Here is a 20,260-nt window from a genome sequence, read left to right on the forward strand (position 1 = left end):
TTGTTTTCCCCATAGTGGTGGCTACTTATGCTTAGACTAAGTCTTCCTATTAACAAGAAAGCCCTATTTCATATAACTCCTTGAAATTTTGACATGAACACAAGAAGTTTTCATTTGATATTTGTTCTCACTATAATTGCCTACTACTCAGATCCTACCCATATTGTTAAAATTGTCATTAGTTAATGGGAATTAATTTGAAATTTGTATTAAAGATCTGTGTGGTGTAGTTCCTCTAAAGAAACAGTGTCAACACTGTTTCAAACTCACTACTCATGGTGAGTTTGAACAGTTTTATTCACAAAATTTCCTTTTCCAGTATTTTTTATTTTTTTTTCCTTTTACATATAATGCTTTTAAGTTTAAAGTTTAAGTTTAAAGGCATTCTATCATTTTTTTATCTGCAATTGAAAGTTTCCAATGTGGCAGGCAATTGATCAAATACCAGAGCTATGTGGTTATGTTATTTTAGGGGCCCATGTCTGTAAATCAAAAGCTGGAGGGTTGGCATCAAACCATAAAGGGAAAAGTACTCAAGAACTCTGTTGTATTTGCATGCCAGTAATGCCTCTCCCTAAACATGTGTTCCAGGACAAATTATTTTCAGTTTCAATATATACATTTAAACTAATAGCTACTAATGTCTACTGCTCAGGGTTGTTGTGAGAATTATATACCACAATGTGTAGGAAGTCCCCGGCAGATGCCGTATGCTCAATAAGTAAGTGGTAGTGTTGGCACTGTTATTATCATGTCTCTATTGAAGTCTCTGTGGGAATGAGAATTGTTCTCTTGTTTTTCCACTTAGCTTTTCTTATTGGAGATGCTTGACTATACCATCTACTTCTCTGTCCTGTGCAAATTGACATTTCTTTAAAGAATAAATTTTCAATACAATTAAAGGGATAATTTTCTTGAACACCTTGTAGGTTCATTTTTGCAGGGAGCAGAAAAGTCCATATCTTTGGTCCAAGGTGGAAGGAGCAAATATTCAGCAGCTTTGGCCTGGGAGAAAGGGATCTCAGGTCCAGAGGAGAAAGTATTTTCTGAGTGGTTGGAATCAGTGAAGGAAAATCCTGCTGTGATTGACTTTGAGGTAAGATTAAAATGCATTGAAGGTAAGAGAGCTAAAGTAGTTCTCTAGTAATCAAATTTTACATTGTGCAATTCTTTTTCCATTTTCTTTTCAGATGATAAGGAAAATGTATTTCTTTAATATGTATGCACAATATGCTTTTTTAAAAAATGCACATCTAGTGCTTTTGCTATTCAAACAAGCATTCTGGTACAGTATTTAGAATTCCTAGCATCTATGAAACACTGGAAAAGGAAATTTTGTGAATAAAACTGTTCAAACTCACCATGAGTAGTACTCTTCATCTCACCCATGCATACAATAAATTTAGTTTCTATATCTTTCTGGCAACTCTTCATTTGATGAGCACTTATAAATCTTTATTTATAATGATGTGGGATAAATGGGATTTTAGATCCATTTGACTTCCTGTTTCTATCACCATTGATTCAATTTACCAGTTTTGTATTTGCTGTAATTACATTAAAAGTTGATTTTTGTTATTTATGGAGTACTTTGCCCACATACCAGTCATATTCCATTTAGAATCAGTTTTGCTTTTAACAACCACATTTTAAAAGGCCTCCAAAGAGGCTATTATGCTTACTTCATTTAAATGAAGATAAAGGAATTCAATTATTATGAAAATGGAGCCATTTACATGCAGCATGAAAACATATTGAGCTCCAAAGGTTATGGTGGAAAAATGAGGCACGGCTACCCATCTGGGCACTTTTTAGTCATACAGTAACTTAAATGGCCATTTCTTTGGGATTTTAAAATGCTAATAAAATTAAAATAAGCACTGCCTTTCTTTTATTGTTGTTAGCTTCCTTATTTGTTACTGTAATTTTTCTATCCATCCCACTGGCAAGTTCCTCTCTTCATTTTCTCCTATTCCACATTTTCTCTTCTGGCTCTACCAAAAGCCAGTACTGTCCTTACCAATACAGAGAACAAGAAAAACAGTCTTCAGCAGCCTCTCTAGATTTTTTTGCATGAATCAAACTTGATGAGGTTTCAGCAGAGCATTTGTGTGCTACATAGCCCTTGGTCAACCATCTCAGTACTTTGATCCTTAATGAATAACATGATGCAAGTCCAAGTAAGCAATGTATCACATATGGCTTCCTCCACAATAGAAGTGCAGAGAAGTAGTTCACACCTGCCCTCAGGTAGAGGGCCTCTCTCTACTGGCTTAATGGGCAGCTCTTGTAGATTTTACAATAATAACTTTGAAGTCAGGATTTTCTCAGACCTTGCCTCTCATTCCATAAGAACTGGACAGTGATGGCAGTGTATTGTCAGACGGCATGTGACTAGATCTCCTCTCTCTTGGCTCTTCCTAGCTTGCTCCCATCATGGACTTAGTAAGAAACATTCCCTGTGCAGTGACTAAACGGAACAACCTCAGGAAAGCTTTTCAAGAATACACAGCCAAGTTTGACCCTTGCCAGTGTGCTCCATGCCCTAATAATGGCCGTCCCGTGCTCTCAGGGACCGAATGTCTGTGTGTGTGTCGGAGTGGCACCTATGGAAAGAACTGTGAGATACGGTCTCCAGATTATAAATCTAGTAAGTATCAGTAATTGATTGTGGGGTAGGCACCTTTTCCCCTCCAAAAGATATTCTAGGTTGGCCAATTAAGACAATATTTCTAGCAAATTCCACCTTTTATAAATGCATAAAGAAAATAAGCATTCAAAAAATTAAGACTCTAAAGTCAAAGGACTTCATATTAGTCTCAGCTACAACCTACCAGTTATGTGATGCTGGAAAATCTCCATGACATAATCTGTTCATCCATCAAATGAGGATAATCCTAGTATGTATCCAAGCATTAAAATGTATTTATTTGTTATTTGTGTTTTATAATATAAAACATAATACCTGTAACATTAAATAAATAAAAAGTAAAAAATTATAAAATAAAATATGATAGTATTATCATAAACCTCTAATGTATCATAATATAAGAGGATGACATTGAAATATGGGATAGATTAAGTCACAACCAAAGTTTTCATGCAGAGCTAAGTAATGTTCAAAATTACCCCGAATTCTCCTTAGAAAGAGAATAATGCATGGGATTAAGAACATATCCTACTGCCTTTGAAAAATAATTTGATATATATTCTATTCAGAAAATGTTCATGTTTATACATATACACGTGTGTGTGTGTGTGTGTGTGTGTGTGTGTGTGTGTATATATATATATATATATATATATATATATATATATATTTACTCATCAGATTTTTTGCTGCTGTAGCTGAAGGATCTGACCAAAATAACTATAGAGGGGGAATAATTTATTTGAGGGCTCATGGTTTCAGAGGTCTTAGTCCATAGAAGGCCTCCATTTTCTGAGGGCTCAAGATGAGGCTGAACATCATGGTGGAGTGTGTGGCAGAAGGAAGCAGTTCATATCATGGTGATCAAGAAGCAGAGAGTGAGAGTCTGCCCATCAGATACAAATATATACTCCAAAGCCACTCAGCAATTCCCATCTCCTCCAGCCACACCCTGCCACTTCAGTTAATCCCGTCAGGAATTAACTCACCTGTTAGGCTAAGGCTATATATTCAGTCATTTCTCCTCCAAACCTTCTTACATTGTCTCACACCTGAGCTTTTGGGGGATACCATATCTAAACCATAACATTTATAGTGAAAATGATCCATAATTTCTGCCATTTTTATTAAGACCTATGGGAACAGGAAGAGAAAATCAGGCCTTGTATCAGATCCCTGTCAGCAACTATTTCTTTTAATCCTTATTAGGATCCTGTAATATTCCACAAAGCTGGTCAGGCTGGCCTTTCTTCAAGGCACAAATTCTCTCAGATGCACCATGATTACAGGGGGGCTTTCCTTTCTTCCAGGTGCAGTGGATGGAAATTGGGGCTGCTGGTCTTCCTGGAGCATGTGCAATCCCACTTATAAGAGATCAAGAACCCGAGAGTGCAATAACCCTGCTCCTCAACAGGGAGGAAGGGGCTGCGAGGGAGAGGGGCGTCAAGAGGAGGACTGCACATTTTCAATAATGGAAAATATGTAAGGTTGGGTAAAAGGAAAGAGGAAAGTGAAGTCATTTCCTTCACTAACACAGTTTGGATATTGATTATTCTGCTGCTAAGTAAAGAAATAATTCAAATTGTATCTATGTCAACACAACTTATTAGTGAAGCATTGAATCTGCTGTCACCCTTGTCTCTGAGTAATATTTTCCATTCAATCTACATACATGTATGTAATCAGTGTGTAAATATATGTGAACATATACACACATGTTTCCCCTTTTAGTGGGCAGCCATGTATCAGTGATGATGAAGAAATTAAAGAGGTAGATCTTCCTGAGCTAGAAGTAGACTCTGGATGTCTTCAGCCAGTTCTTCCAGAAAATGGATTTATCTGGGTAAGTATCTTGACCTTCAGTTTGTTTTGAAGTTAAAAAACAAAAACAAACTTGAAAAATGTGTATTTTCTTTTAAGTGGAGTTATTATTTTTCAATTTCAATAATCTTTGTAATATTTTTATGTAATCAAAGTAATATTTAGAATGCTTGACCACTCTTTCATCTTGAACTCACTGAAGATGTCTTCATACCTGCTTATTTGATCAAAGGGCAGTAGGTTGCTTGTGTTCCTTGGTACCACTTAGTCAAATGATAATGGTATATTTGTTGAATAGAGAATGGAACTTCTGCATAATATAGGTTTGGATGACTTGTAACAATCTTCAACTAAGTCTGGTTGTTTATTTCTGAGTTTGAGAAAAATAATGCCTTCATTTAAGGTATGTCATCAAAAAAGATAAACTAGAGTTTGCCATAATCTATCATAGAAGTCCCTGTGTCTGTACTGTCTGATAAGGTGAGGAATCTGTAGAATCCTGAAGCAGTCAATACCATTGTAATGCACCTTTTAATTTAATCTGTTTTTATTAAGCCACAGAATGGTTTTATGCTTTTTCTGAAAATCAAATGCAGTCCTCAAACAGTCTGGCTTTAGATGTAAATCTTTCAGTAGATACATAATACTTAAAATTGATCACAGAAGGCATGGTCTCTATTCATTTTACATTTCTTAAACCTTTAAATTAATGTTTTTCCAATTTTATCACATTTATGATTAAAGATCAGTAACCCTTGATTCTCCAAGCTTAGCACATAAATATCCATGGGCTATAGGCTGAGCTAATGTGTCTTTCCTGGTCACTTATGTTCTGTCTATGTGCAAAGTATCATGCCTGAAGATTTTAAAAGGAGGAAAATTATTGGAGGGAGGTAATTTTAGCTAGTGTTTATTCTAGAACAGAGGTTCTCAAATTCACCAAAGCACTGAAGAGATTGTTAGGTCACTGTCCCTTTCCCACAGTTTCTGATTCAGTAGGTCTTGGGTGAAGCCCCAAAGTTTCCATATCAAACACAGTACTGATGCTGTTAGGTCAGGAAGTCTCGCCTTGGGAATTAATCCATTAGAACAAGGGCCAGCAAACTATGCTCTAATGACCAAATCTGGCCTACTACTTTTTTAAAATAAAGTATTATTAGAACACAGTCACATTTATTTATTTATATACTGTCTATGACTACTTTCACAGAATAATGGCAGAGGTGAATACTTGTGACAGACACCTTATGGCTTGCAACTGACTATCCAGCTCTTTATAGAAAAGGTTTGCTGATCCTGCTCTAAAACAGTATTGTCAAAATTACATTTGATCAGATCCAACTACCTGAATAACTTTTAATCCATTATAGCTTCACAGAAAAAAAAATGTTAAAACTGTTGACATCCTAATTTTAAAAACATGCAAAGTCTCTAAACAGTAATTTATGATTCTTATGACTCCATTATAAAATTAAATGTTATGTGTCTTAGTCAATTTTCTGTTGATATAACAGAATACTAAGAACTGAGTAATTTATAAAGAAAAGATATTTATTTAACTCACAATTCTGGAAGTTGGCAAGTTCAAAATTATGGCACCAACACTAATGAGGGCTTAGTGCTGTATCATGAAGGGCAAGTGAGCATTCTGAGTCACAGAGGAAGGATGGAGCAGAACTTATCTTTTTATCAGGATAATGGCATTAATCTATTCATGAGGGCGACCAGCCCTCATGACCTAATTGTCTCTTAATACTGTCACAATGACACTTAAATATTCAACATGAGTTTACAAGGGGACACTCAAACCACAGCAGTATGTTTTTATTTTCATTAATAAATTCACTCCTTGTCTTATTATAAAGGTTTGATCTCTATCTGCTAACAGTTTTTACTCAAAAGTAATACAACCTTACTTTTTCCTAATGAGCACTTATTTTGGATTTCCTAGTAGGAAAATGTCAGGGGCCACCCTGAACAGGAACTATGCACACATCTTGAAGTCCTCAGCAAAGAGGTATTGCACTCTGCAATGCAAGTGAACTTTACCTCTGCTCCGATAAGAAAGGTGCAGCTCTGGGAGTGGGCATCACCAGATGGGGTTGAGTTACACCCACCTGTTTGTTGTAATTCTACCTTTTGTCGTTGTTTATTTGTTTGTTTGTTTTGTTTTGTTTTGTTTGGATAGAATGTTCCATGTATTAGCTCTCCCCATTAATAAAACCCAGGTTGGAGGCATGCTCCCTCTCTTTCTTACCTGCCTTGCCTCCTTCGTGGGAACTGGGTCAGAGGGACTGTCACAGAACCCAGATAAAAAGGTATTTCTCTGTGTGTGTGTGTCACTAATTCATGCCAGCCTAGTTCTCCTGGAGTGACCCTGGCTGATTTAGTCATGTGTCACAACAGGAAAATGCTCCTTGTATGGATTCAGAGACAGACACACCTAACTCCAGGTTACAATAATCATGTTATTACGCATGGGGACATCTGTTCAGTGATCAAGACAAGTCCTATTCCTGTAGGCAAGTGACAGTGACTTTAGATAAAGTTTTCTTGTTTAGTCAGTCTAGCAGATGTGTGGTTTAAGCTTAATGGTTACAACATACACATGTAGATAATAGCTTTGTAAGAGAAATGGAAACAACAAATGTTCAAGACAATCATTTATTTTAGGAGAAATTCATGAAAAAATAGTGTGCAGTCTTTGAATAAGACACTGAAATCATTAATCCTATTCATCATTCCATTTTGCTTGGAAACAAAGACACATCTGCAATAATCAACAGTAGGACAGTTTTATATATCCAGGAAATTAGGACTCTTCCAGGGGACAAGTTAAATCATGTGCCCAAGTAATAGTAAACATTGACAACTGAGCCTTCACCTCCCTTCAGAACCCCAACCGCAGTTCTCAGAGAATAACTGACCAGGCAGTTCCTGGCACTCTCCTGCCTCTTAGTAAAGGGAGAGGATGTCGCATTACAAGTCCCCCCAGGAGGGATAGTGGTTGCATAGTTTCAAAGTTATTAAGGCCTGTGTAAGTATTTGGGAGACAAAGATCTGTAGAGTTGCCACCAAGAGTCAACATGGGGCTTATAAATGTGATAAACCTTATAAAACAGAGCTCTGTAGGTTGCCCCCAGCACTGAAAGGATGATATACCACAAGCTGTGGAAACCAAGGCAGTTTTCACAGAGGACGTTCTATTTGAGCTGATTCTTGAGAGAGAGGAAAAAATGTGTTTAGTGGAGAGAGAGGGGCAACTGAAGAAATAGAGGCACAGAAGAGAATTATGTTTGAAGAATGGTAGGTAATTGTGTCTCACTAGTAGCATATAGGTTTTATGGGATGAAAAAGTAGGTGAAAGTTAATATTCAAAACTTAGAAATATAAGATCCATTTTCATCTTGAAAATTTTATTCTTCCTTTTTTTGGTGGTAGTGGTTAAAGATTTTAGTAAGCCCTATCCCTACATGACAGTATTTGTACTTTAATTATCTATTAATTTAAAAAGTATATAATAACAAATGGGTTACTACAAGATGAATAACATTTTTAAATTATATGTAGGTGATGGAATAAATTATTTGTAGGTGATGGAATAGACAGAATTCAGGTTGACCTGAGATGTTTATATATGGTAATTTGTTGAATTAATAATTTGGGGGGTTCTGTTTTAATTCTAGAATGAAAAGAAACTGTACTCAGTTGGGGAAGAAGTTGAGATTTCATGCCTTACTGGATTCAGAGCTGTTGGATACCAGTACTTCAGATGCCTACCAGACGGGACCTGGAGTCAAGGAGATATAGAATGCCAACGTGAGAACTAGGCAAACATTTTGTGTGACTACTCTGAATGTGTCCAATATAAATAGAAAAAAATCACACCCTCAGATCAGTACACTTTACTATTTTTTAGTAACTATGGTGAAAAGATTTAGTGAAGCAGTAAATGGAGCTCATTTGCTAAAATTAGATTTCAAAATGTCTCATATTTCAGTTCTTCTGCCCCTGCATATTAGCCTCATGCACAGAAAACTGTGAAGCATGCTCTTAAAAAGAAATACAGGAAGTCTGCAAACCATATCTAACTGCAGACATCTGTCTTGCCTTGTGTACAAATTGATACAAATTGATGAGTCCCAAGAAGATGATACTTAGACTCTTTGTGTATCAGAAATGGGATTCCATGTGAGATGCAGTTTTCTCTGGGGCACAGTTCTTGGAGCACACTGACATCCTCTGCTGAGACAATGAATGAGCTTGTAGGTCCTGTGCACAGACATGCTACAGTAAACACTGATAATCAAAAATGCCCAAATGGGGACCCTATGCATTATTATGGGATATGTTGCATCAGAGTTAAGACTAGTGTCAATTATAATGTTCTACCTCTGTGCCACTCAAAACATGGTAACTCACTTTGGGGAAAACCCAAAAGATAGAAAAGGAAAGGAAATTGTTCTTTGAAAGTAAAAGGTCCCAGTGATGTACTAATGAAAGTTGGATATGTCTGGACTCAGTTCGATAGAAAGCAATCTCAGATACCAGGACTCACAGAAGTTTTTCAGAGAATTGTCTCAGGGGAAACAGCTAAACAAATCTCAGTCACATCACCTTTTGAGTCATAAACAACCTGCCTACAGTCGTTTGCATCGCTAACCACATCTGAAATATTGCTCTCCTTGCAGGGGTAGAGTGTCTCAAGCCAGCTGTCCAAGAAGACCTGACCCTTACACCATTCCAGAGAACATATAAAATTGGGGAATCCATTGAGCTAACCTGCCCCAAAGGTTTTGTGATTGCTGGGCCATCACAGTACACATGCCAGGGGGATTCCTGGACACCACCCATTTCAAACTCACTCGCCTGTGAAAAAGGTAAGTAGCAGCTCAGGATTCAGAATTCTGATGAGGCCAAGATCCCTGAGATTATATCTACAACAGTGCTATTACTTCATTGTGTTTTGGAGTCAGAAAGCAGAAGATTCCACTGGAAGGCTAGGTCATAGTCTACCCCACGTAGATGGTTTCAGGCAGCAAATAATAAGTAAGTGGTTGAGTGGATGTCTTCAAATTTTATAGGGTGAGTTCGAGTTTCTTCCAATATAAAACCTTAATATTTAGAAGAAGTTGAAGATCTCTCATCAAACAACATAAATTGAAGGCTAACTGAAATTTTTGTTCAAGAGGGGAGCCATAAAGAAGTAAGAAATACACTAAATTACGTACACATGTTACTATTAACCTAAAACAGAAATTTCCTAACGCTCTTTGAACAAAATGAACTTCATTTATCATTGTTTTAGCCAGCTTTTTCACTGCTATGACTAAAAAGACCTGAAAAAAACAATTAGAGGAGGAAAAGTTTATTGGGGGGATTCATGATTTCAGAGGTCCACAGATGGCCAACTCCATTCCTCGGGGTCCGAGATGAGGCAGAACATCATAACAGAACAGTGTGGCAGAGAAAAACAGCTGGGGGACATGGCACCAGGAAGCAGACTGAGATGGACAAAATAAATACCCCAAAGGTATGCCCCCAATGTCTCACCTCCTCCAGCCACACCCACATGCTTACAGTCACCACCCAGTTAATCCTTATCAAGAAATTAATGCACTGATTAGGGAAAGACTCTCATAGCCCAATCATTTTTCCTGTAAACTTTATTGCAATGTCTTACACATGAGCCTTTGGGGGACACCGGATATCTAAACCATAACAATCATCTACGTTTTTTTTGTATCAACTTCTCTAAAACAAAGGTTTTTACCTCCAGATGGTGAACTTCTAAAAATCTGCTCCAGACACATTCTTCAGACTATGGTCATTGAGCTAAAATGGGATCAGCATTGGTGGGTTTTCTTTCTTTCTTTCTTTCTTTTTTTTCAATCCTCTAGTCAGAATGGTTTTTGAATGTTTTCATCAAAAAAGAAATGACAACTATTTGATGACATAGATTTATTCACTCCAATTTAAACATTACCCAGTGTATACATGTATCCAAACATCACATGAGATTGCATAAATGTGGACAATTTTTGTGTGTCAATTAATAAAAATTCTAATCAAAATAAGCAAAATTAATAAGAACTCTCCTAGCTAATCCAAATGTTCTACTAGAGGTGAGAACCATTATTTTGAAAAGAAAATTTTAAAACATTTTTAAAGCAAAATATTTAGAGAATGTTTTGAATTTTTGTATACCTTCTCCTAAATCTTTCAGTGGTTTCATCCACAACTAATTCAAAAGTGACTTTTGCAAATCTCTTTTATTTACTTGATCAAAAAATTCACCTTGGTTTTTATTTTAAAAATTCTGTTTCTCACCCTCTGCCAATTTATGTATTGAATCAATTTATACAACGATATCTGGCATAAGTAGATTTGAAAACAAACAAAGCTGACTCTCAGGAAACACATAGATGTGTTGAAATCAAATAATGCAAAATTTTAGAAGAGAAGGGCCCTCAATCCATGCAAGTTCAGTGTGAGATAGTCAGCTGGTGTGGGGGCTGGGGACGTCTGCTCATGCTCTGTATCTGTATAAAGGAAGTGAATATCGTATCTTACATAATATTGACAGAAAGACTAAGGAAAGCAGTCAGAGAAAGAAAAAGACAGTGCAGCGGCTGGATGCTTAACCTACACAGGGATGAGCTAGACCAAGAAAATTAATTAGAACTATAGAAATAAGATTAGACTCATTTGTTAGTGAAAAGCAGGGGACACTGTTGGATGGTCCAGCTTTGATGGAGACTGGATCTAACCACAAAATGGGGCCCGAGCAGTCATTTTGCTGGGAAGGTACAGTGAAAGGACCGAGTGTGAAAAGCTTCTTTAGGAAAACAGAAGGAAGATGGGAAAAACAAGTTGTTTGGGCTTAGCAGGTTGTGCCCATCTCTTCTACCTCAGGACAGGATGGGATTTAGAAATCAAAGCTTTTTGAATTAGTGAGTTCCATGACAAACAGAGAACTTCCCCATCAACAGGAATCATCTTGCAAATGGGCGTTCCCTGGGCACCCTCTTACCACCAGGCTCCCCAAAGCAACGTTTCACTACGCAGGGTTTCTCATAGTTCAAAGCAATGATTTATCAACCACCTTTGCAGGACAACCTGGACTCAGGAGGTAAAGAGACTTTTAAGCTGTCACATAGCCAGGAAAGATTCTTGATTCTTTCAGTGTGAAAAAGGGTTTTACCCATGAAGAAGCAAGATGCTGCAGTTTCTTTTTCTTCCTTCTGAGAACCCAACACCTCCAGCAGCACCTCAGAAGATCCTCTTGCCCTCAGCACGTCAAAGATGAAAGAATTGCTCATTTCCAAGTTGCCCCTGTGCTGCACATGGTGGGCAGCTTAGAGCCAGCAGCAGCTTCAACGTGAGGCTGTGGGGAAGACCAAAGGCCCCTAGCATGTGGCCACTGACCATTTCAAACCAGCAGTGACAGAGCAGTGCTCTGGGCCACTCGACAGTTGGTTCTCTTTGGGGCCTTTTTCTGGCCTTTACAAAGGGCAAAGAAGCAAAACTCTATAAGAAACCAAAGAAGATCAATCCCATGTCATTGCAAATCCTAGTAGCTGCCACTTTCCAGAGCTACAGGCCTCTATGTTTATAAAGGTTCTGGGCCAGACTTCACCAGAGGGAATGAGGGTCTTAACAGAGGATAATAGTAAGGAATGGAAATAGCTGTGAAGAGGAAAACCTATGGATCTTTCCAATCTTTATTTTTGCCTAAACCCCTCTCCTTCCTTTTTCAGACCTTCCACCTAATAGGCTAAGAGGAGAGACTGTGGGTTGAGCCCACTGTTCTGTCCTGCAATCGATGACAATTTCTTCACACTGCCAGTTTTCCACCTTTGACAATTAATTGGTTCCCAAAGGCCATTCTAGTCCTGTGGGGGTCGGATTCATTAGATCCAGATCAAAGAAGGTGGTGATACCACCAATCACCGGTGATGACTTTTGCTCCCTCACATGTTGAAGTATAACATTAGAGAAGCACAACGAGGCAAGCATATAAAGCAGGGTTTATTTTAAAACGGGAACATAGACTTCTCCCTGGAGGAAGAGGAGGGCCATAGCTGGTATCCTGGTATCCCAAGAAGTGTATGACTAGGCCCAGGAAAGCTCAGCTGGATGGCCAAAAGGTGGAAAACAGGGGGCTCAAGGGGCCAGAAGCAGTGATCCAGTCAGGAAGGAATGGTAATTAACAACTCCCTGAGAAGAGGGACAATCCCTGGGACAGGTTACCTTAGCAAGAGGGGCAGATTGTGATGGTGGAGGAAGGGCTCTGAAGGAATTAACATTTCAATGCCTCCATTCTCTGGATCTGACCCTTGCCTCTCTGCCTGTCTAATTCTGGCTTCATTGGTTTCATCCAACATGCTCAGGAGGTCAGTTTCAGGCCCAACAGAACCAGTCTAAAGGTTCTCTGGGTTGGCCTCAGTATAAACAAAGGTAACCAAGGTTTTCCCCTTGGTTTCCCCTAAAAGATACCATAAATTCAACAAATGTAGAGGAGGACTGTTCATTCGTCTCCTTTCTCTCCCTAAAACTAAGCATCATCTAAAATTTTGCATTCAGATAAGACAACAATGCCTAGTCTCTTATGTAAATCAGAAACCTAAGGATCATACTTGAAAGCCCTCACAACTTACCATAATATGTAATATCATTGGTTTTAACATGCTGTGTATAACTCAAATGCATCCATTTCTCTTCACTTCACCTAGGGCACCTTGACCCAAATTACCATCCCCTTCACCCAAATTACCATAATAGCCCCACGGATCCTCTAACATGCCTCTCTTGAATCCCCATGCCTCTCCAAATCTATTCTCTGCACAGAAGCCAGGATCCATTTCTTTTTCAAAACCCATACTTGACTTTTTTCACACCACCCCCTGCTTAAAACCCGGTCAAAGACCTTCCACTGCTTAGCAAATGAAGAGAAAAAGGCCCTTGTTATACTGTGCACAGCTGACCACATTCCTGCTTCTCAGGCCATTTCGTATTTCATGTTTTAGCTTTTCCGCACTTCAACCACAACAACCTGCCCTTCTTTCAGTTCCAGGAAAGTCACATGCTGCCTCCCTGGGGAGCACTTTCATACGTGATGTTCCTTCTGCTTCAAACAGTCTTCCTCCCTATTTGGCCATTCCTAACCTTTCCACTACGTCAATTTGCTTGATTATATGCTTTCTCTTTAATAGCCTTAATAATGGCTGCAATTCTACATGTATTATTGTGTTTGATCAATGTCCGCCTGCCCCACAAGACTGCAAATTCTGTGGGCACAGACCAGGTCAGGTTTTGCCCAACCCACTATCCCCAGAACCTAGCAGAGTGCTGGGAACATCACAGATGTTCAATGAGCACTTGAAAAACAAATGAACAAAAATTCCATCAATTTATTTTCTTTAGTTCTCTGAACTTCAGAGCATTTCTGGATGGGAAATGACTGTGTAGGTGAGCTGGAAAGGACATTTCAGCAGGAATATTTCATGACAACCTATTTGAAGAAGCTGAAATGAATGATTGAACTCTAGGAGATAAATGAGAACCCTTGGCCCTTGGTTTTTCTCCTAAATTCATGCTTATCAACGGGAATCCACGCTGTGCACTGTTCTTTTCTCTCTTTTCTTTTGTTTCAGATATTCTGACAAAATTAAAAGGGCATTGTCAGCCAGGTCAAAAACAGTCAGGATCTGAATGCATTTGTATGTCTCCCGAAGAAGACTGTGGGTAAGTGGATTGTGTTGGCAAACTGGAAAAAAATTGTCTTTCTGGCTGGATGGAAAAGCTGAGCTCCTGACGCACACACATGAGGCATACTAATTTTCACATAACTGATGACCCTGTGCTCTATGGAACTGCTCCTTCCCCACTGGGCAGCAAATTTTAAAATTATTTCTCAGCCTATTTCCCTAAGTTTGCATAGCTTTTTTTTTTAACAGTTTCACTTCAGTTTTAAATTACTCTTCTCCATTTTAAAATGTCAAACTCACCTATGCTAAAAAGCCTTCCTTTCCCCTACTAAGAACAGGAAAAGGTTGCAACTACAATAACTTGAAGTAAATAGAGGAAGTGGTGTGATCATGGACCTCAAACACACAGACACACACACACACAAACACACACACACACACACACACACATCTTTGCCACTTGATTATTTTTTCTTCATGCTGGGAATCATAAAGAAGAAAAATGACATGTCCTCACATGACTTCCATGACTGTCTCCTCTTTGTTGGTTAACTGCCTTTTCCATACTAAACAAAACTGGAGTGTCAACATTGCTCGTTAATTTAAGGGGTAGTTTGGGCTGAATTTAAAAGCAATCAAAGTAGCATTCACTGAAGATAAAAGATTGTTTTTTTATGTCACAAAATAAATGTAGAGATGGGTGGTCCAGAGCTGGCTTGGTGGTTCCCCCATTTTCCATAAGACAGAATTTCTTTTCTGTTCTCAGTTTTGCCATCCTTAAAATTATTTCACAGTCAAAACTGCTGGAACAGGAAGGGAGACCAAAATCAGAGTGCATTCTTTCCTTTTAAGTTTTCCCAGAAGACTTACCCTTTGCTTCTATCTCATTAACTTTTTCTTATTCCCAGAGCCACAGGCACCTGCAAGGAATGTCTTTCTTTAGTGGGACACATGACCATTCTGAGTAAAATTAGAGTTCAATTACTGAAGAGGTGAAAGAATGGATGCTTAGGTAGAAAGCCAAGACTCTGCCCAGTTGGGAATATTTCACGCTTTACTTTGACTGGGCTCTAATATTCCTCTGGGCTCTCATATTCCTCCTATATACTTCAGATCTTTTTTTTGTGTGTGAGGATGCAAATGTTGTTTTTGGAGAGTCCAACAGGGTGCTTTTCTTTTTTCATTATTTTTTAATTTTTAAAAGATTGAAATTATTCATCAATTTTTTTTAATTTCTTAAATTCATTTTCTGTAGTTGTAGAAGGACAGCATGCCTTTATTTATTTTTATGTGGTGCTAAGGATCAAACCCAGTGTCTCACACATGCTAGGCAAGTGCTCTGCCACTGAGCCCCAGCCCCAGCCCCAACAGGGTGCTTTTCCATCTAACTCCATGACATAATTCAGCCCAAAGGTGACTCTGTCTACCCTCCTCATGTGGCTTCTTGCCACTACAGTCTCCTCACCAGTAGATGGTCTTCTGGAAGATACACAGGACATTCACATTGTCTATTTAATCAGAGGAAGCTTCTTTCTTTTTCTGTGTGATACCAAATCCTGAGAATACAAGCTGTGTCCTGGAAATCCTATTTTAACTCTGATTTTCCTCTCCACCCACCTCCTATATACTTCAAATCTTTTTTTATGTGGGGTTTAAGGTGTTACAGGAGCCACAGCTTTTTGCTCTCAGTTTGGGGTTCTAGTTCCTGGGAACAGTCTTTCATATTGGCATGTTGACTTTAAGGTTGACATTGGACAAGAAACTCAAATTTGGAATAATCAAGGAGAACTTGATTTCTCAACAAGAGAAAAAAAAAAAAACTGTGGCCACTTGTTACCTCTGGATGGTAACAGGCCCCATCTATCTATTCAGGAAGATGAAACAAGTTATATGGGGAACGATTTAAATGTTCATCCTCTTAATCACAGCACACGCTTGAAAAACAATATAATGTTCTAGAATCCATATTACATGTTCTAAGTTGATGTTTCAATTTAATGAGTAGTTTAGAATTCAGAGAAGCTACTCAAGGTCATGGGCTGGGTTGATCTGGGTGAACTTGAAAATGTCACCAGACACTGAGCTGGATATACATAGGTAGAGAAGAGAGATAACACAGTGCCGACTGAGCAGGGCTGGATGGCAGAAAAGGAAGAATTATCTTAGCAGTCAAGAAAACAATCAAAGCAACCATCAGGTGATAAAGAGATGTTTAGGAAAATGAGAAAATAATTTTAGAAAAGAAAGTTGTTTGAAGTCGAACTATGGAAGATCTTTATTACTGCATTCTTTTGACTAGCTTGAAGTCAATTTGGAGGAATACCAAGACTAAAAAAATGAATCCCAGGCAGCATGCAAGATGCAATGAGGGATTGAAAGTGGGGAAATTGGGCAAAAAAAAAATGAGGGAAGAAAACTGGGTGGTAAGTTTACGTATTAAATCGACTAAGTGCCATCTATGTTTTCGGATCTTCATATATAAATGCTTGCTTTCCTTCCTTGGGCAGTCATTACTCAGAAGATATCTGTGTGTTTGATATGGATTCCAGCCATTACTTGACTTCATCTGCTTGTAAGTTTTTGGCGGAGAAATGTTTAAATAATCAGAAACTCCATTTCCTGCATATTGGTACCTGCCAAGAGGGACCACAGTTAAAATGGAGACTTGAAAGGATAAAACTTGCATCCAATAGCACAAAGAAGGAACCCTGTGGCTATGACACGTGCTACGACTGGGAAAAATGTTCAGGTAAGCCATAGCCACAACTGTCCCTAGACATGCTATCCCTGATGATGTATCTCAGACGGTATGGTGTATCTTGGTATTTACACTTCATCAATTTAAAACTAACCTTTCCTTAATTAAAAAAAATACATTTTGGGGGGGAAAAATTTTTTTGAACTTATTTTTATTTGTCCTAATTAGTAATACATGGCAGTAGAATGAATTTTTACATATCACACATAAATGGAGTATAACTTCTCATTCTTCTGGTTGTACATGATGTAAAATCGCACTGGTAGTGTAATCATATATGTACATATGGTAATAATGTTCAATTCATTCTACTATCCTTCCTCCTTATACCCCCTCCCCTCCCTTCACTCCCCTCAATATAATACAAAGTTCTTCTATTCTTACCTAGCCCCCACCCCTCAACTTATTGTGAATTGTCATCCACATATCAGAGAAAATATCCAGCTTTTAGTTCCTTGGGATTGGCTTATTTTGCTAAGCATGATATTCCCCACTTCCATCCATTTACTGGCAGATTCCAAAATTTCATTCTTCTTTAAGACTGAGTAATATTCCATTGTGTATATATACCACAATTTCTTTAGCCATTTATCTGTTGAAGAGGGGGTGGGGAAACATGCTTGTAATTCCAGTGACTCAGGAGGATCTCAAGTTTGAGGCCAGTCTCAGAAACTTAGCAAGACTCTCAGCAATTTAGAGAGACCCTGTCTCAAAATAAAAACTAAAAAGACTAGGTATGTAACACAGTGGTTAAAGTGCCTTGGGTTCAATTCCAAATACAAAAAAAAAAATAATAATAATGATTTAAACAGCACAAAACCATCATGATTAGAAATAATTACTGTAATGTGGATGTATATCTTTCCAATTTCTTTTCTATTCAAGTGAAATCAGTAAAACCTTAGATCCCAGTGTGCCACAGTCCGGCTGCAGCAAAATAATCGGGGGGTGACGAATAACTTGTGTACATCGATACAGCAGGAGTAGGAGCCGTTTATTGCAGGACAGGAGCAGTATTTATACATTCCACACAGCTTATCTAATTAACATAAACTAGATACATCAGTCAACCAATCAGGAATCTCCACACTTAATGGCTCGCTTTTGTTACTTCTCAAACCACTCCCTCTGGCATTTTGCCAGGCACCATCCAGACTTGTTTACGAACTCTAACATTCCCCTGGCAAAATGCCAGGTGTTATTTTGACTTGTTTACAGACTCTAACACCAGTGAGAAGAGCATTTCTCTGATTTCATGCTTCAGGTCAGAATTGTCTAATTTTTTCTTGGATGGTTCAAACATACAAGGGGCCAACAGTGTAGTCCAGGAAGGACTAGGTTTCACATAGATAACAATTGCTAGATATATCTTCCAGTACCTGGAATCAGCCAAGGCTGGCAATGTTTTTCAAGTAGATACCCTGAGCAAACAGTAGTACATAGAGACCCCGGCTTGGTTTCTCTCTTATAGAAATTCTCCAACCCTCTGCTGCCTCTCTTTCCCACCATGCATGCAAATCAACCAAATGCCCCCAGAGCTGTGTGACTCATGCCTATGGTGCCACTTCCAGCCCAGAGGTAGATCCTCACTCCCAGAGAGCAACCAAGATTGCTCCTACTAACTGGTAGGGTCTTCTTGCTCACGATTACTTAATATTGGACTACTGGTATGGTGCTGACACACTAATTTGGGTGACTGATTATTTATATAGACAGATGCCCTCATAAAAATTATCCCTGGGGCCTTGCACACCTCAGGGGTGACCCTGCACATAGTGCAAATTTTAAAAAATAAAATATAATTACTTTCTATGTGATATATAAATTGTTGCTGTTCACTTAATAGATCATAAAACAAATTTCTCATCATCATCTGTTATTCTTCCATATAATTTTCGATTTCTGCAAAATGGGCATTCTGTGATTTATTTAACCAATTTTTGTTTTGATTCTTGAATTTCCCCCTGCATTTTTCTATTGTCAACAGTGCTACGATAGATAAATCTATCACACAGAGAGATATATAACTTAAGATTATTTCCTTAGGATAAAACTCAGAAAATAGAATTTCTAAGTAAGTATTATTTTTAGGAATAAAGTTTTGACTGATTTAATGCATCAGCTTGCTTTCCAGAGATGATTTTACCATATTGTATTCCAATCTGAAACACATAATAGAGACTGTCCTCCCACACCTTCACCAAGTCTCAAAATCATGCTCCTATCTCTGCCAATTTAATTCTTAAGAAGAGGCACTAAATCTCCATTTTCCATAAGTTCGTTGCTATTGGCAGTACATTTGTGAATTTCTTGGAAGTAGGATTTTCACAGCAGTACATTTGATGTAAGATGAAGTCTGACCCTGAAATAGCCCCAACTAAGCTTCATATAAAACACAAAGATGGTCAGAGATTAGGAATTAATAGAATTCAAATAGGCATCTAAATTTGCCTTGCAATACATTTTCAAAAATGTATCTCAAATCTGCAGGTAAAGTATCCAATGGGAACTTGCTGAATTGTTACATCTAACTTTTGCTAAAACCTCCTTAGTTTACAAGAAGAAATGCAGAAATCATAGGGTTCCTCTTGCTCTCTCTTTCATTTTCTGGCCCAATTAGCTCAGTCCCAAAAAGAAAAGAGGTATTACCCAAACCCAGTTCTTCCTGATCCATGTAAAGCTGTTCATCAAGATTCAACTTCTTTGACAGGCCAAAAGGTTGGCCCATGAGAGAGGGTACACACGAGTGGCACAGATGAACAGGCCATTTAATGGCCACAGGTCAGGAGGTGAATACCTGGAACTGCTGACCTTCATGCCACATCTGAACCAAACAATTTCACACAAAATACAGAAAAACAGAGCCCTGTATGTACATTGCCCAGTTGTAAACACTTTTAATTCATCTCATAGATTTAAAAACTCTATTATTCATATTTTGGGTGCTTGGTTAACACCATTACCCAATGCCAGCTCTCTCAGAAACAATCATTTGGGTAGAAAAAACCTGAAGGCATTTTGCAGCATTCTTCTTGTACTAACTCTAAGTTTTTTTTTTCTCTGAAAAAATGTAACATAAAAATATCATTAAAAATATAAACAGAGGGCTGGGGATGTGGCTCAAGTGGTAGCGCGCTCGCCTGGCATGCGTGCGGCCCGGGTTCGATCCTCAGCACCACATACAAGCAAAGATATTGTGTCCGCCGAGAACTAAAAAATAAATATTAAAAAAAAAAATCTCTCTCTCTCTCTCTCAAATATATATATATATATATATATATATATATATATATATATATATAAAATAAGAGGAATATGGAT

At 38.1% G+C, this 20,260-nt stretch overlaps 1 protein-coding gene across 4 annotated transcripts in view; it reads left to right on the plus strand.

The window, feature by feature from the left end:
• Positions 1 to 20,260, plus strand: part of C6 (complement C6) — a 79,297-nt gene that overhangs the window by 54,082 nt on the left and 4,955 nt on the right. For all 4 annotated transcript variants that reach the window (XM_015490475.2, XM_048814026.1, XM_048814027.1 and 1 more), the window contains 8 exons: positions 930 to 1,096; positions 2,425 to 2,650; positions 3,961 to 4,132; positions 4,382 to 4,493; positions 8,158 to 8,290; positions 9,163 to 9,351; positions 14,128 to 14,218; positions 16,689 to 16,930. In XM_015490475.2, coding sequence (XP_015345961.1) covers positions 930 to 1,096; positions 2,425 to 2,650; positions 3,961 to 4,132; positions 4,382 to 4,493; positions 8,158 to 8,290; positions 9,163 to 9,351; positions 14,128 to 14,218; positions 16,689 to 16,930 — 1,332 coding nt within the window. The remainder of the gene's footprint in view (positions 1 to 929; positions 1,097 to 2,424; positions 2,651 to 3,960; positions 4,133 to 4,381; positions 4,494 to 8,157; positions 8,291 to 9,162; positions 9,352 to 14,127; positions 14,219 to 16,688; positions 16,931 to 20,260) is intronic.

Source organism: Marmota marmota, unplaced genomic scaffold (genome assembly GCF_001458135.2).
Source record: "Marmota marmota marmota unplaced genomic scaffold, marMar, whole genome shotgun sequence".
NCBI classification, from domain to species: Eukaryota; Metazoa; Chordata; class Mammalia; order Rodentia; family Sciuridae; genus Marmota; species Marmota marmota.